Source organism: Hypanus sabinus, unplaced genomic scaffold, assembly GCF_030144855.1.
Source record: "Hypanus sabinus isolate sHypSab1 unplaced genomic scaffold, sHypSab1.hap1 scaffold_928, whole genome shotgun sequence".
In the NCBI taxonomy this organism is placed as follows: domain Eukaryota; kingdom Metazoa; phylum Chordata; class Chondrichthyes; order Myliobatiformes; family Dasyatidae; genus Hypanus; species Hypanus sabinus.
Genome location: NW_026781781.1, coordinates 43,850 through 60,647, shown reverse-complemented (window position 1 = coordinate 60,647; position 16,798 = coordinate 43,850). Strand labels below are relative to the sequence as shown.

At 47.8% G+C, this 16,798-nt stretch overlaps 1 protein-coding gene across 2 annotated transcripts in view; it reads right to left on the bottom strand.

Moving 5' to 3' along the window:
- The window catches only part of LOC132390485 (uncharacterized), a 37,623-nt gene extending 21,631 nt beyond the window's left edge, over window positions 1–15,992 (bottom strand). Inside the window, exons 1-5 of one of the 2 annotated variants that reach the window (XM_059963091.1) lie at window positions 15,793–15,992; window positions 12,607–12,675; window positions 11,140–11,259; window positions 4,406–4,516; window positions 1,893–2,006 (exon numbers count right to left, since the gene is read on the bottom strand). In XM_059963091.1, the coding sequence (XP_059819074.1) occupies window positions 1,893–2,006; window positions 4,406–4,516; window positions 11,140–11,259; window positions 12,607–12,675; window positions 15,793–15,859 (481 nt within the window). In that variant the 5' untranslated portion in view covers window positions 15,860–15,992. The remainder of the gene's footprint in view (window positions 1–1,892; window positions 2,007–4,405; window positions 4,517–11,139; window positions 11,260–12,606; window positions 12,676–15,792) is intronic. The other variant, XM_059963092.1, reaches the window with a different exon arrangement.
- Between the last annotated feature and the right edge of the window lie 806 nt (window positions 15,993–16,798).

Sequence of the window (16,798 nt, the reverse complement as noted above, 5' to 3'; positions counted from 1 at the left end):
GCTTGAGGCTGGGATTCTGGTTTCTCGAGGCTTGAGATTGGGATTCTTGTTTCTCGAGGCTTGAGATTGGGTTTCTTGTTTCTCGAGGCTTGAGGCTGCGGTTCTTGGAGATCGAGCTTTGGGCTTTGTTTCTTGAAGAGCTTGGCGCTTGAATAACTCGGAGGCTGGAGCTTGGAGGTAGACTAGGAACTGTACCTCAACACAGAGCCGGGACTTATCCTTCGACAAGTCGGGACTCCTCTTTTACAAGACACTGACATGGACAGCACGTAGACATGCAGCCGGGAGTTATCCTTCAACAAGCCGGGACTCAACTGTTAGTCCACATCAAGGCTCGGCAGGACCATCCATCGGGTAATGGCAGAACGGACTGAATTACCCGACGGAGGCAAAGACAATACAAGACAGTTTTCCCCGCAAGGCATCAGCAGAACGGCCTGATTTAGCCCACGGAGGCGAGGACAAGATCCCAGGGAAGATTGACAAGATGACCACCCCCCCAACCACACTCAATCCCAGGTCCACTTATATTCCCAGCTACAAGATGAGGATCAAGTGCTATGATTAAGTTCAACCGAAATAAGGTTGGTTTGTCAATACAGCAGATTACACAATACGCGTTAGGTGAGCTTGCAGATGACATTAACGTCGACGGCGTTTTAGGCAGTGGAGACATTTATCTCTTACAGTGGGACCTCGATCAGCCGGAGAAGTTGGCCGAGCAGGAGCACATACATTTTATTTTGAGCTATTTCATTTCAGGTAGACAAACAACAGGGTGGGACTTCCACGGTTAACGAGAGGAAACTTGGGAGATGTTAAAGAACGGAGGGCTACAAATGCATGGTTACGTGAAACTGACGTCGCTGGTAGGCAGGGCCGTGGAGAGTGTTGTAGAACAGAGGGTCCCAGAGGCAAAGGGACATTGTTTCCTGCAATTGGGATCACGGCTAGTCAGGAACCCTGGGAAATGTTGTAGAACAGAGGGACCTAGGGGTACAGGGACACGATTCCCTGAAGATGAAGTCACGGGCAGTCAAGGACCCTGGGGCGCGTTGTAGAACAGTGGGACCCAGGAGTGCAGGGACACGATACCATGAAGATGGAGTCACGGGTAGACAGGGACCCTGAGGAGTGTTGTAGAACAGAGGGACCAAAGGTTACAGGGACACGGTTCTCTGAAGATGGAGTCACGGGCAGTCCTGGACCGTGGGGAGTGTTGTAGAACAAAGGGACCGAGGGCGCTTCAGGTACCCAGTTGAAGAAAGCTTCTGTCGCGCCACCCTTCATCCGTCAGGACAATGAGTACAGGGGATGGGAGGTCACGTTGGAAATGGACAGACTTCAGCGAAGCCACACTTGGGGTAGAGTGTTCCGTTTCCCTCGTTCTCCCCTGGATAAGATGCCACTGAGCTGGAGACAGTGACAGTGAGATTAAGAGTACGGTACGGACTAGGAGGGCCGGGATGGCCTGTTTCCGTGCTGTGATTATTATATGGTTATATAGTGCAGAGGAGATTTACGAACATTCAGGGACTTCAGAGACTGAGTTAAGGAAATAATTCAGGCAGTTTGTGATCATATGCCTCGGAGCGCAGAGGTGACCGGACAGGGTTGTATAAAACCACACGGGACATAGACAAGGTGAACGCAGAGTCATTTTTCTATTGGCTTGGAGACTTAAGGACCAAAACGCTCCGGGATATGGTGATAGCTGTAGGTGATGTAACTGGGGAGAAGAGTGACAACATTTTTTTTTTTTACCCAGACAGTGGTCCGTCTGTGGGAAGAGCTGCCAGAGGAAGTCGTCGATGCAAATGCATCAGAACTTGAACACTTTTGTCTAAAGCACGTGATCCCTTCAGAGTGATGTCATTATTGTGAACTCTGACCTGTCTCTGCAGCCACTGACACTTCGGCATGTCCCGAGGCAATGGGATGGTTATCATCGATGTGAAGTTCGTCTTCCGGTAGTTTTAGCACTGAGTAGGTGGAGTTCAGACCGTCTGAGAGAGAATGAGAGAGAGAAAGAGCAATAGAAGGAGGAGAGACCGGTAGAGAATGTACTTTGCCGATCGGCGGCAGTTATTTCCAAAGGGAGCTCTGAGAGTGTTAGTCCATTGTGCGTGGCCTGTCAGTGGCTCTAGCCGGAGCACCAGTCGTGAGCTGGACAGCGGGGAAGGTTCAGCCATAAAAGGGAGACACTGCCTAGAGGAGTGGTCATCAAAGGAGTGATCTAAGGCAGAGCAGTCGGGCTTTGGCTGGAGCTACTTGGGGACCGGGTTAGGGAACTGGAGATGCAGCCCGATGACCTTCATCTCGTCATGGAAAGTAAGGAAGTGATAGACAGGAGGTATATGCAAATGTTATCGAATATACGGTTCTCAGAAAGTGGAGTCACAGGTGGACGGTGGTGAAGAAAGCGCCCGTCTCGCCGCCCTTCATCCGTCAGGGCAATGAGTCCAGGAGTAGGGTGGTCAAGTTGGAATTGTACAAGACGTCAGTGAAGCCACACTTTGAGTAGAGTGTTCCGTTTCCCTCGTCCTCCTCTGGATAAGATGGCACTGAGCTGCAGACAGTGCAGAGGAAATGTACGACGACATTGAGGTACTCGAGTGATTGAGTTATGGAAATAATTTAGCTCATCCTCTCAAGCTTTTTTATTTTATCTAAAAGTCTTGTCTAGAATCAATCAACAAGTTATAGATACCGGTAATAGAACCATTAACAAAAAGGTTTTAAATTTAAAAGATCATCCAATTTTTTTTTCAGGACCTGTTGGAAAAGTAAGAAATTGGGAACGTAAGAAATCTCTAATTTGAAGGTATCTGTAAAAATGTGTTTTTGGCAGTGCCAAGTTAGTCGACAATTGGTCAAATGAAGCAAGAGATCCTGCGTTAAACAGGTCCCAAAAACATTTATTGCCTTGCTCATCCCAACCCTTAACGACTTTGTCAGTCATGGAAGGGATAAAAAAATAATTAAGGAGAATGGGAGAAGATAATGAAATATTCGCTAAACGAAAAAAAAAATTCCAAATTGAGACGAGATCTTTAAACTTTGCTTAACAATTATGTTATCTGTTGCTTTATTTGCTGAAAAAGAAGACTATGATCCAAGAAGCGAGACAATAGAGAGAAATAAAAAAAAGCTTGGGAGGATGACCTAAATTGTCAGATTTCTGATGAAAGATGGATTAAAATTCTAAACGGGTTAATAAATCATCTTTCTGTGCCCGTCATTTTCTTCTACAATTTTAAGTGGATCATAGAACTTACATTTCTAAACAGAAGCCTTCCAGTTTTTATCCAAAGGTTTCTCCACTTTATGATGAATTAAACTCTGCTGATGCCTCTTTAATTCATATGTTTTGCTTTTGCCCTAAAATTGAAAAGTTTTGGCGGGCAGTATTCTATACCTTCTCACAAATTTTTAGGGTCCAATTTGACCCAAATCCCTTTACTGCCTTGTTTGGTATTATTGCAAAAGAAGATATGACTTTAAATACTCCGAACCTACAGGTTTTAGTTTTTACCTCTCTTTTAGCAAGGAGAGCAATCTTGCTTAAATGGAAGGAGTCTACCCCTCCTACACATCTTCAATGGCGACGTGATATCATGCCTTATTTAAATTTAGAGAAGATCCGCTGCTCAGTCTTAAATTCGAAACAATCTTTTTATGAGATCTGGGGAGCTTGCCTAAATTACTTTTCCAACTTACAAAGTTTAACAGTGCACAGACTTTTATGTATATTTCTATCTTCCCTTCATAAGCGAATATGTTTTTTTTTTATCTAATTATCTATTATCATCCATTAGTTTTTTTCTTTGATAGTAGGGAGTCGAATTTTTTATATAAAAAATTATTTGATGATGTGTGACATATCTTTACATTTTTGATTACAGAGTGGCATACCTTTATGTGTTATGCTATAACATTTTGATAAATTTTATTACAGTATATGAATGTACACAACTTATGTTGAGATGAATCTGTGTTGCACTCTGTAAATGTTTTTTTCTTTTTTTTCCTTCTGAATAAAAATATAGTAAAAAGAAAGAGTTATGGAAATAAGTCAGGCAGATTGAGCCTATATACCTGGGAGCGCAGAGGTGACCTTACAGAGCTGTATAAAACCACATGGGGAATAGACAAGGTGAATGCACAGAGTCATTTTTTCTCTATGCATTGAGAATCGAGGACCAAAGCGCTCATGGATAAGGTGATAGCAGTAGATGATGCAACTGGGGAGAAGAGTAACCACGTTTTTTTTTTACTCAGACAGTGGTCCGTCTACGGGTCGGGCTGCCAGAAGAAATGGTTGAAGCAGATGCATTATAACTTGAACAGGTGTGCATAAAGCACGTGACCCCTTCGCAGTGATGTCATTATTGTAAACTCTGACCTGTCTGTGACATTTCGGCGGGTCCGGAGGCAATGGGAGGAACGTCATAATCATCGATGTGAAGTTCGTCTTCCGGTAGCTTCACCACTGAGTAGATGGAGTTCAGACCGTCTGAGAGATTGAGAGAGAGAAATAGAAGGAGGAGAGGCCGGCAGAGAATATACGTTGTCTATCGGCGGCTGTTATTTCCAAAGGGAGCTCTGAGAGTGTTAGTCCATTGTACGTGGTCTGTCTGTGGCTCTAACCGGAGCACCAGTTGTGAGTTGGACAGCAAGGAAGGTTCAGGCATAAAAGGGAGACACTGCCTAGCGGAGCGATCATAAAGGAGCGGTTTTCAATGGAGTCATCTGAGACAGAGCGGTCGGGCTTTGGCTGCAGCTCCTTGGGGACCGGGTAAGGAACTGGAGATGAAGCTCGATGACCTTCTAATGGTCATGGAAAGTGCGGAGGTAATAGAGAGGAGCTATAGGCAAGTAGACACACCAGGGCTTGGGAGCCAGATAAATGGGCAACAGTCAGGAGGGGGAAGAGCAGGAGTCACACACTAGAGAGTACCCCAGTGGCTGTCCCTCTTAAGAATAAGTACTCCTGTTTGAGTACTGTTAGGGAGGGAGTGTTGGGTGACGGTATTCCTATGGCCGCTTCTCTGGCATAGCGTCTGGCCCTGTGGTTCAGAAGGGTAGGGAAGGGAAGAGGACGACAGCAGTAATAGGGGACTCTATAGTTAGGGGTTTCAGACAGGCGACTCTGTGGACGCTGGAAAGAAACGCGGTTGGCAGCTTGCCTCACAGGTGCCAGATCGTGTGTAACGAGCTTCCAGTTGAAGTGGTAGAGGCAGGTTCGGTATTGTCATTTGAAGTAAAATTGGATAGGCATATGGACAGGAAAGGAATGGAGCGCCACGGGCTGAGTGCAGGTCGGTGACAACAGTGAGAGTAAGCGGTCTGCACGGACTGTAAGGGCCGAGATGGCTTGTTTCCGTGCTGTAATTGCTATTTGGTTATACGGTTATACAGATTCTCTTCTGGTCCTCAACACGATCCACAACACCACCGTATCATCTGCAAACGTACCAAACCATTCATCTAAACTGTCATCCGGGTCATTGCCACACATCACAGAGAGGAGAGGTGCCAGTTACATCCAGAGATACCGATCACTTCATGTTGTGGAGCAACGTAAATCAATCACAGAATGCAGAATAAAGCGTCACAGTTACAGAGAACGTGCGGTACAGGCAGAGAATAAGCTGAAACGGCAAAAGGGAAGCAGATTGCGAGGTCAAGAGTACACTTTGCATGGTAGAGGACGGTTCAATAGTCTGATAACTCTGGGGTGGAAGCTGTCCTTGAGCCCAATGAGACAGGCCTTCGCATCTTCCTACCGACAGTAAGGTGCAGAAGACAGAATAACCGGCGTGACTGGAGGTGATTCTGTAATGCTGCTGGCTGCTTCATCGAGGCGTCGGCATCTGTGGAAAGAGTTCATGGAAGGGAAGCTGGTTTCCGAGAAAGGCTCAGCTCTTTCCACAACGCTCAGCATTTTCTTTCGGTCACGAGTGAAACTGTTTTTATATTTTTAGTGAGGAACCAGGGCGGTTCATGAGAACAGGGAAGCAGACTTGATGAATAGGGAACTCTATAACGGATTTAACATTTCTAGTCGGTGGGCTACTCTGTAAAATGTTGGGAGGCACAGCGAAATTTGTCTGACTGATTTGTGCGCATTGGCAGACATAATGTACGCTGGCTGACAAGTCCCCAGATTGTTTATCCCACTGGAAGGTGGAAGGAAGGGACATCGGTAGGGACGGAGAAGCAATGGAGCAGTTAGACAGGGAGGGCGAGGGGAAGATATGGAGTGTGGAAGATAGTGGGGGAATGGAGATATTAGATTGCGTGAGACCTAGTGAGAGTTGTCGGATAATTTGACAGGGAGGACAGAACAAGCACGGGTAGTAGGTATATCGTACGTCGAGTTGAAAAGGGCGAACGACAAGTATTCAGACAGTAGACTGCTCTTGAGAATGATGTGGAACCAAAGGAGATTGGTCTCATTAATTTGACTGCGGAGGACTGCTCCAGTCAGCTTGGTAGACGTAATATTCACAGATTTAACAAGGTCCCAGATGAAAGTTGGTGTACCACCAACGGAGGGATGGCTGACAGGATATAACATTGGCTCGGCGGTCGTAGCAAAGTTTTGAGTGTTGAACTTGGTTTCTCAGACTGGAATCTGGTCACTAGACATGTTTGCCAGAATGTCGCTAGTCGGACCAAGGATCTTAGTCAATTATATAGACCATTTGCAATAGATTACACAATAAGCAGTTGACAAGCTTGCAGATTGCTAGAATGGTTCGGGGTGGTTTAAACTAATTTGCAAGGGGGATGGAACCCAGAGCGATAGAGCAGTGAAAGAAGTGCATGGGGTAAAGCCGGATTTAACATATAGAGATGCTTTGAGGAACGAGGAGCAGAATAAAGGGTGTAAGGCTAGTAAGGTAGAAGGGTTATAGTGTGTGTAAGAATGCAAGAAGCATCAGGAACAAAGGTGATGAACTGATAGCTGGGATACATACATGGAATTATGATGTAGTGGCCATTCCGGAGACCTGGCTGGCACCAGGGCAGGAATGGATTCTCCATATTCCGGGATTTCATTTCCTTAAAAAGGATGGGGGATGTGGAGGAGGCGTGGTATTACTGGTCAGGGATACTATTACTGCTACAGAAAAGGGTGGGTAGTATAGCAGGATCCTCTTTTGAGTCAGTATGGGTGGATGTCAGGAACAGGAAGGGAGCAGTTACTCTACTGGGGGTATTCTATAGGCACCCTGGTGGCAGCAGAGATACCGAGGAGCAGATTGGGAGGCAGATTTTGGAAAGGTGCAAAAATAACATGGTTATTGTCATGGTTGACTTTAATTTCCCTAATATTGATTGGCAATTGATTAGTTCCAAGGGTTTAGTTTGTTAAGTGTGTCCAGGAAGGATTCCTGTCACAGTGTGTTGACAGGCCAACTAGGAGGAATGCCATACTAGATCTAGTATTAGGTAACAAACTGGTTCAAGTCATAGATCTGTCAGTGGGTGAGCATCTGGGGGACAGTGATCACTGCTCCCTGACCTTTAGCATTATCATGGAAAAGGAAAGAATCAAAGAGAACAGGGAAATATTTAATTGGGAAAGGACAAATAATGAGGCTATAAGGCTAGAACTTGTGGGTGTGAATTGTCATGATGTTTTCGCAGGAAAATGTACTATGGACATGTGGTCTTTGCTAAAGGATCTCGTCCAGGATGTTAGGGATAAATATGTCCAGGTGAGGAAGATAAAGAATGGTAGGGTGAAGAAACCATGGGTGGCAAGTGAGGTAGAAAATCTAGTCATGAGGCTTAGGAAGCAAGGTTGAGATGGGTCTATTGATGAATATAGGGTAGCAAGATAGCAGTTTAAGAAAGGGCTGAGAAGAGCAAGAAGGGGGCATGAGAAGGCCCTGGCGAGTAGGGTAAAGGAAAACTCCAGGCATTTTTCAATATGTGAAGAACAAAAGGATGACAGGAGTGAACGTAGGACCCATTAGAGATAAAAGTGGGAAGAGGTGGCTGGAGGCTGTGGAAGTGAACGAGGTCCTCAATGAATACTTCCTTTCGGTATTCACCAAAGAGAGGTAACTTGATGACGGAGAGGACAATATGAGTGAGGCTGATGTCCTGGAGCACGTTGCTATTAAGGGAGAAGAGGTGTTGGAGTTGTTAAAATACATTAGTACGGATAGGTCCTCAGGACCTGACGGAATATTCCCCAGGCTGCTCCACAAGGCGAGGGAAGAGATTGCTGAGACTCTGGCTAGGTTCATTGTGTCCTCTTTATCCGAAGGAATGGTACTGGAGATTTTGGAGGGAGGCGAATGTTGTCCCCTTGTACAAAAAAGGTAGTAGGGATAGCCCGGGTAATTATAGACAAGTGAGTCTTACGTCTGTGGTGGGAAAGCTGTTGGAAAAGATTCTTAGAGATAAGATCTATGGGCATTTAGAGATTTATGGTCTGATCAGGGACAGACGGTATGGCTTTGTGAGGGCAGATCATCTCTAACTAGCCTGATGTAGTACTTTGAGGAGGTGACCAGGCATATAGATGGGGATAGTGCAGTGGATGTGACCGACATGGATTTCAGTAAGGCATTTGAGAAGGTTCCGCACGATAGGCTTATTCAGAAAGTCAGAAGGCATGGGATGAAGGGAATGTTGGCCATGTAGATTCAGAATCCGCTTGCCTGTAGAAGGCAGAGAGTCGTGGTGGAGGGAGTACATTCAGATTGGAGGGTTCGACTAGTGGTGTTCCACAAGGATCTGTTCTGGGACCTCTAATTTTCGTGATTTTTATTAACGACCTGTATGTGGTGGTAGAAGAGTGGTTTGGCAAGTTTTCAATGGGCACAAAGATTGGTGGTGTGGTTGATAGTGTAGAGGATTGTCGAAGATTGCAGAGATACATTGATAGGATGCAGAAGTGGGCTGAGAAGTGGAAGATGGATTTCAACCCGGAGAAGTGTGAGGTGGTACACTTTGGAAGTTCAAACTCCAAGGCAGAGTACAAGGTTAATGGCCGGATACGTGGTGGTGTGGAGGAGGAGAGGGATCTGGTGGTGCATGTCATCTGATCCCTGAAAGTTGCCTCACATGTAGATAGGGTAGTTAAGAAAGCTTATTGGATGTTAGCTTTCAAAAGTAAAGGGATAGAGTTTAAAAGACGCGATGTATTGATGCAGGTCGATAAAACTCTGGACAGGCCACACTTGGAGCACTGTGTCCATTTCTGGTTGTCTCAGTATAGGAAGGATGTGGAAGCATTGGGAAGGGTACAGAGGAGACTTACCAGGGTGCTGCCTTGTGTGGGTACTATGGATTACAATAAGAGATCAGGGGAGTTAGGGCTTTACTCTTTGGAGAGAAGGAGGATGAGAGAGATATGATAGGGGAGTACAAGATATTAAGAGCGATAGAGTGGATAGCCATTGTCTCGTCCCCAGGGCATCACTGCTCAGTACAAGAGGACATGGCTTTAAGGTGTAAAGGGGGTTTCTTCATTATCATTGTTACTGAGTATGTTCATCAAAATGGCTTTGTTTGTTAAAAGTAGGAATGCTGCATTGTTGCGAGAGAGTGCAGGAAGCTTGTTTGGGTTAAAATTTACTGATAAGTAGAATTGTATTCCTTTGTAAACCAATTGGGATTAATGTTGTTCTTTCTTCTGAGTCTATAAGCTATTGTTGGGGTGATTGGCGCGAGGGGGTGAGAGAGATAGGACGCGATGCTGTAAACTGGACGAGGAACAGACACCAAGACGAAGATAGATGTGCTTGGTTGACCACTTCGGGTGGTCCTGAACTGCGAGTCGAGGAGTTCGGAGGGGATCGAATGGTGGCCAGAAGTCTTCAGTAATTGAGCTCCAACGGTTGTGCACGAAGTGGTTTATACTTTGTTAAGTTTGACACCTTTTCTTTATTTTCTTTTCCTTCAGAAGTACCGTATCGTTATTAATCACTTAGTTATAGTAACCTTTATAAATTGTACTCATTTAATCGCATATTGTGTACTGTTTGTTTTCTTTTTGGGCGAGTCGGGGACATCACACAGCATCCACACCAGCTGATTACCCAGATTGGCGGGGCCGAATGCTGCTCCCCCTGGAGAAGAAAGAGCTGAGCGAGCCTGAGGCGACCCAGGGGGTTAAAGGGTTAAGGGGAGTGAAGCTCAAGGGGGTTATTAGAAGAAGTTTTTTGACTCAGAGAGTGGTTGTTGCGTGGAACGCACTGTCCGAGTCAGTGGTGGAGGCAGAATCACTAGTGATGCTTAAGAGACTGCTAGACAGGTATATGGAGGAATTTAAGGTCGCGGGGAGAGATATATGGGAGGCAGGGTTTGAGGTTCGGCGCAACATTGAGGACCGAGGGGCCTGTAATGTGCTGTACTATTCTATGTTATTGATATGAGAAACAGTGAAGAAAGTTTCCGCTTCCAGTGGGATCTCGATTAGTAGGGAAATAAGGCCGAGCAGAAGCAAATTCAATTTATTTCGGGTAGCTGCAGCTGTCGAATTTCAGGAAGACAAGCCAGGGTGTGACAGTCACAGTAGGAGCCCTGGGAAGTGTTATAAACTAGACGGACCCAGGTCTACGGGAAAACGGTTCCCAGAAATTGAGGTCAAGGATAGACAGGGCAGAAAAGATTGCATCTTTATGAATCAGTACAAGAGTCGAGAGGTCACTTTGCAGTTGTACAGGATGTAGGGTACGCCGACCTTGGAGTATAGCGTTCAGTTTTTGTCCACCTGCTGCAGGTGAAATGCCACTGGGCAGCAAATATTGCACAGGGAGCTTTACGGGCATACTCGAGGGACTGAGTTATTCAGATAATTCAGGCAGGTTAGGATTTTATACCTTGGAGTTCATGGGTGACCTTACAGAGGTTTATAAAACCACGTGGGGCACAAACAAGGTGAACGCGCAGAGTCATTTTCTATAGAATTGGAGAATCGAGGATCAGTGTGCACAACTCTGAAGTGACAGCAGAAAGAGATTTAACAGCGGACCTGAGTGACAATTTTTTTTTAACCGGACGGTGCTCCGTCTTTGGAAGGAACTTCCAGGGAAAAGGTCGATGCAGATACATTAGCACTTGTACACTTGTGCTTATATCACGTGACCCCTTCCAAAAGTGAACTCTGACCTGCCTGAGCAGTCATTGGCATTTTTCCTGGTCTCGAAGCAATAGGAGGATCTTCTTCCTTCGCGATGAGAAGATCATTGTGAAGAAGGTTCAGCTGAGAGTAGGTGGGGTCCAGTCCATCTGGGAGCGAATGGAAGAGAATGTGAGAGAGGGACAAATAAAAGGGCAAGGGACAGGTAGAGAATGGGAGGGGGGTGAGAGACAGGGAGAAAATATGAGGGAGGTTAGGAAGTGAGTAGAGAAAGTCGTGGAGACAGAGCAGTAGAGAGAGGGATTGTCTCAGTGCCAGAAGCAAACGTTTAATGTTGCATTTCTGAGCAGTCACGAGCAGACCCATCAGTAGCAGAAGCAAATGCAATTTAAATCGGATAAGTGTGCGCTATCGTATGTCTGTCAGATAGCCCAGAGTTGGACATTCACAGCTTTCCGGAGGAACATTGAGGTGTATTGGAGAACAGAAGGACCCGCGGTCCAGGAACACGGTTCCCAGAATGTGAAGTCACAGATAGACAGGGTGTTGAATGCGAATGAACGCAGACCTTCATCAGAATGTCACTGAGTACAGGAATCAGGTGAACATGTTGCAGTTGTACAGTACGTCGGTGAGGTCACACGTGGAGTACGGTGTCCTCTCATGTCAAGTCAGGTCAAGTCATTTATATTGCCATTTCGACCATAACTGCTGGCACAGTGCATAGTAAAAATGAGAGAACGTTTTTCAGGATCGTGGTGTTACATGACACAATACAAAAACTGGACTGAACTGCTTAAAAAAAACAACACAGGGAAAGCTACACTAGACTACAGACCTACGCAGGACTGCATACAGTGCACAAAAACATTGCAGGCTTCACAATAAGTAATAAACAGGACAACAGGGCAGTAAGGTGTTAATCCAGGCTTCGGGTATTGAGGAGCCTGATAGATTGGGGGAATAAACTGCTACATAATCCATTCTTGAGAGCCGGAAATGCTTCGGGGCCTTTTCCCTGACGGCAGGAGGGAGAAGAGATTGCATGAGGGGTGCATGGGGTTCTTCATAATGCTATTTGCTTTGCGGATCCTTTCTGGAAAAGACGCCATCAAACTGGAAATGAGTGCACGGGGAGATTTACGAGTACGTTGCCGGGACTCCAGGGACTGAGGTTGGGTTGATTGCGAAGTTTTTCCTTGTAGCGCAGGGATGACCTTTCAGCGGTATATAAAGCCACGAGGAGCACAGACAGAGTGAATGGGCGCTATTAGTTCCCCTTAACCTGGACTATGGAGGACCAGAGCGCACAGGTATAAGGACAGAGGGGAAACAGATTTAACTGGTGAGCCGATTGACAAGCCTTTGTTACCCTGATGGTGGTCAGTCTGCGGAACGAGCTGCCAGGGAATTGGAGACGACTGCATTACACACTTGAGCATTTGGGAGTATGACATGTGAGCCCTCCAGAATGACGTCTTTGTTGCATCACTGACCTGTTTGTGTATTGGGGAAGCGTTCGACTTTCCGAATGTTCAGCTCGGTGTAGGTGGAGTTCAGGTAGTCTGCGAGAGAGAGATAGACAAGGAAGAGTGAGAGCGATAGAAAATCGGGGACAGTGAGGTGCAGAGGGAAGGGATGAGATATCGAGAGAGGAGGAGTGAGGGCTGTCGGGAGGGAGGCAAGAGGGGGAAGCGAGACAGGGATTGCAAAAACAGAGAGGGTGAAATGAATGGATGGAGTGGTTGAGAAAGGGGTGATCGAAAAGGGGCGATGGGCGGGAAAATGGAAGAGAATGGGGGACACAGAACAAGGAGAGACAGGGAATGTTAGAATGTTACCTGGGTTTCAGCACCTAAGTTACAAGTGAACAAGTTAGGTCTTTATACCTTGCAGCGTAGAAGGTTGAAGTGGGGACTTGATAGAGGTAATTAGCGTTATGGTGGGTACAGATAGAGCTGATGTGGATAGGCTTTTTCCATTGAGAGTAGGGAGATTCAAACAAGAGGACATGAGTTGAGAGATAGGGGGCAAATGTTTAAGGTAGCAGGAGGGGAGCGTTATGAGCTAAGTGCAGATCAGTGGGACTAGCTGACAGTAAGCGTTCGGCATGGTCTAGAAGGGTCGAGATGGCCAGTTTCCGTGCTAAAATTGTTATATGGTTATATGTAAAAAATAGGGGATAAAGTGAGGTGAAGGTAGTGAGATAGTGAGCGCGGAGAGTAGGATTGAGAGGTGAGACAAAGGGGTGAAAGGTGGGAGAGAGAGGGTGGAAGAGATAAACGGAGTGAGCGAGTGAGGGAAAGAGTACAGAAGGGAGAGAGAGTGGGAGACCGGGAGACGTTGACAGAGGGAAGAGGATTAAGAAAGTGTGCAAAGAGAGGGGAAGAGTTAATGGGGAAGAAGGAGTAGAGAAATGTTGGGAGATAGTTAGAGAGCGAGCAGAATGAAGGTGTCAAGAGGGAAAAGGAAGCAGAGTGAGGACAAGAGAAGGGAGAGTGGATGAGATGGGAAAAGAGGGATTGTGGTGAGTAGGGAGGGGAAACAGAAGAATGAGCGTGAGGGAAAGGGAGAGAGAAGGGGGAAGGGATAAGGCTTGTGCAGAGTGAGAGAAGGGAGAGGACAGCGAAGGGGAAAGAGGGCATTAAAATAAACTTTATAGTGCGCCCTCATCACCGCATCTCTTCCTGCCCTCTCTAAACACAACCCTACAGCTGCCTTATTCAGCTGCCATCCCACCTCCCTCCTTTCGCCCTGTCAGCGCTCCCCCCTCAGTCACCCTTCCAACCGACCGCCCCGACCACGACACTCCCACAACAATGCCCCACCCATGACATTCCGTCCTCCCACACCGCTCTCTCCCCACTCCGTTCCACGATGCTGCTTCTATACCGCCCTCCTATGCCGGTCGCTCCACGCCTCCCTTCCCAAAGTGTGCCATGGTCACGCCCCCACCCCGTGACGTTGCTTTCTCCTCGTCGCCTCTCCTGTGCGCTCCCTCCGACACAGTCAAACAGCGAATCATTCGGGTCAGCTGTCAGTTTGCCCTGAGGTTTCACGACAGGAATGGACACATTACATGACCACAGTCAAGGCAAAAAAAGATTAAACTGACTTTCACCTCTACGGACCTGGGGCTCCACGTACTGGACATCAGGTTCAGCTGGGAGCGATACAGGGAGGTTCGGAAATGGGCTGAGGGAACCTCATCATCGACCCAGCACAAACACACGAAATCAAACACAGAGTGACCCACGCTCCACACCGTCCCATCACACTCTCCCGGGGTGAGACACAGAGTGAATCTCCCTCCACATCGTCCCATCACACACTCCCGGGGTCAGACACAGAGTGAATCTCCCTCCACACCTTCCCAACCCACACTCCCGGGGTCAGACACAGAGTGAATCTCCCTCCACACCGTCCCATCACACACTCCCGGGGTCAGACACAGAGTGAATCTCCCTCCACACCGTCCCATCACACACTCCCGGGGTCAGACACAGAGTGAATCTCCCTCCACATCGTCCCATCACACACTCCCGGGGTCAGACACAGAGTGAATCTCCCTCCACACCTTCCATCCCACACTCCCGGGGTCAGCCACAGAGTGAATCTCCCTCCACACCGTCCCATCACACACTCCCGGGGTCAGACACAGAGTGAATCTCCCTCCACACCGTCCCATCACACACTCCCGGGGTCAGACACAGAGTGAATCTCCCTCCACACCGTCCCATCACACACTCCCAGGGTCAGACACAGAGTGAATCTCCCTCCACACCCTCCCATCACACACTCCCGGGGTCAGACACAGAGTGAATCTCCCTCCACACCGTCCCATCACACACTCCCGGGGACAGACACAGACTGAATCTCCCGCCACACCGTTCCATCGCACACTCCCGGGGTCAGACACAGACTGAATCTCCCTCCACACCGTCCCATTACACACTCCCGTGGTCAAACACAGAGTAAATCTCCCTCCACACCTTCCCAACCCACACTCCCGGGGTCAGACACAGAGTGAATCTCCCTCCATACCGTCCCATCACACACTCCCGGGGTCAGACACAGACTGAATCTCCCTCCACACCGTCCCATCACACACTCCCGGGGTCAGACACAGACTGAATCTCCCTCCACACCGTCCCATTACACAATCCCGTGGTCAAACAGAGTGAATCTCCTTCCACACCGTCCGTTTATTCACTCCCGGGGTCAGACACAGAGAGAATCTCCCTCCATACCGTCCCATCACACACTCCCGGGGTCAGACACAGACTGAATCTCCCTCCACACCGTCCCATCACACACTCCCGGGGTCAGACACAGAGTGAATCTCCTTCCACACCGTCCCATTACACAATCCCGTGGTCAAACAGAGTGAATCTCCTTCCACACCGTCCGTTTATTCACTCCCGGGGTCAGACACAGAGAGAATCTCCTTCCACACCGTCCCATCACAAACTGCCGGGATCCAACACAGAGTTAATCTCCCACCACAGCGTCTCACAGGCCTGGGCTCAGACACAGAATGAAGCTCCCTCCCTGCTGTGCGATTACATACCCCCGGGGTCAAACGCAGAGCTAGTTTCCATGCAGACTGTCCACCACACGCTCTCGGAGTCTGACTCATATTGAATCCCCCTCCCTCCCTCCCGTCTTTCTGCCCCTCTCACCTCGGGAAGGAGCCTGTATGTCAGTTTTTGTGGGTTTCTTATTCATGTAGGTCTCGTTGTCGTCCATCCCGTCGAGGATCCTCTGCGTCTCTGAGCTCAGAAAGGAGAAGTAACCGTTGTCAGAGGAAGCCTGTTTTGACAAGTGAGTCAGACCGACACCAACAAACACGAGATCAGCAGCTGATAAAGAGGAACCGAGAGGAGGGGCTGGGGAAGGTGCCGTGTAGAGGGATTGAGAGTCTGCGAGAGGGTGACCCACAGAGATAAGAGTGGAGCAAGGAAGAGTAGTGATAGTGAGGAGGAGTGAGAGAGGGGGATATAGAGTGTGGGCTGAGAGAGAAGTATGGATAGTGGACTGAGTGAATAGTGGAGTAGAGAGGTGATGGGTGAGAGGTTGGAGTGAAAGGAATGTAAGAGTGACGGAGATGGCGAAAACGGGAGGTGATGAGGAAGATGTGTAGATAAATTGAGGGGGAGGAGATTGGCAGAGAGAGGGAGAAATGTCGGCGCGTTTAAAGTGAAGAAAAGAGAGAAAGACAGAATGATAGGAGCGGTGAGTAGAATAGAAAGAAGAGAGGGAGGTACAGAGAAGAAAGAGGAGAGCAGGATAGGGAGGGATGAGGGAGAAGGAATGTGGACGATGAGGGAGAGAGTAGTCGAATGAGGAGAGACTAAAGGAATGGAAGGATTCTCTATCCTTTTCAACCTCTCTCTCCCCCACAGTTACATCTGCATCTGTCACACACCCTCCCTCTACAACCGTCTCTAACTTACTCTTACCCCTCCATGTTACACCCTTTGTCATCTCACTCCCCACATTCCTTACTCTCTCCCGACTCTCTTATACGCCGCTACCCCGTTCTTAACACTGCCCGTGCCTTTCCCCACTCCCTGTCTCTTTCCCACACTCTTCCTCCCCCCAACCTCCTTCCTTTCACCCCCCTCCTCCCTCTCCCACTCTCTTTCTCAAGTTCCCTGCCTTCCCTCTCAATCGGAGACACTTTCT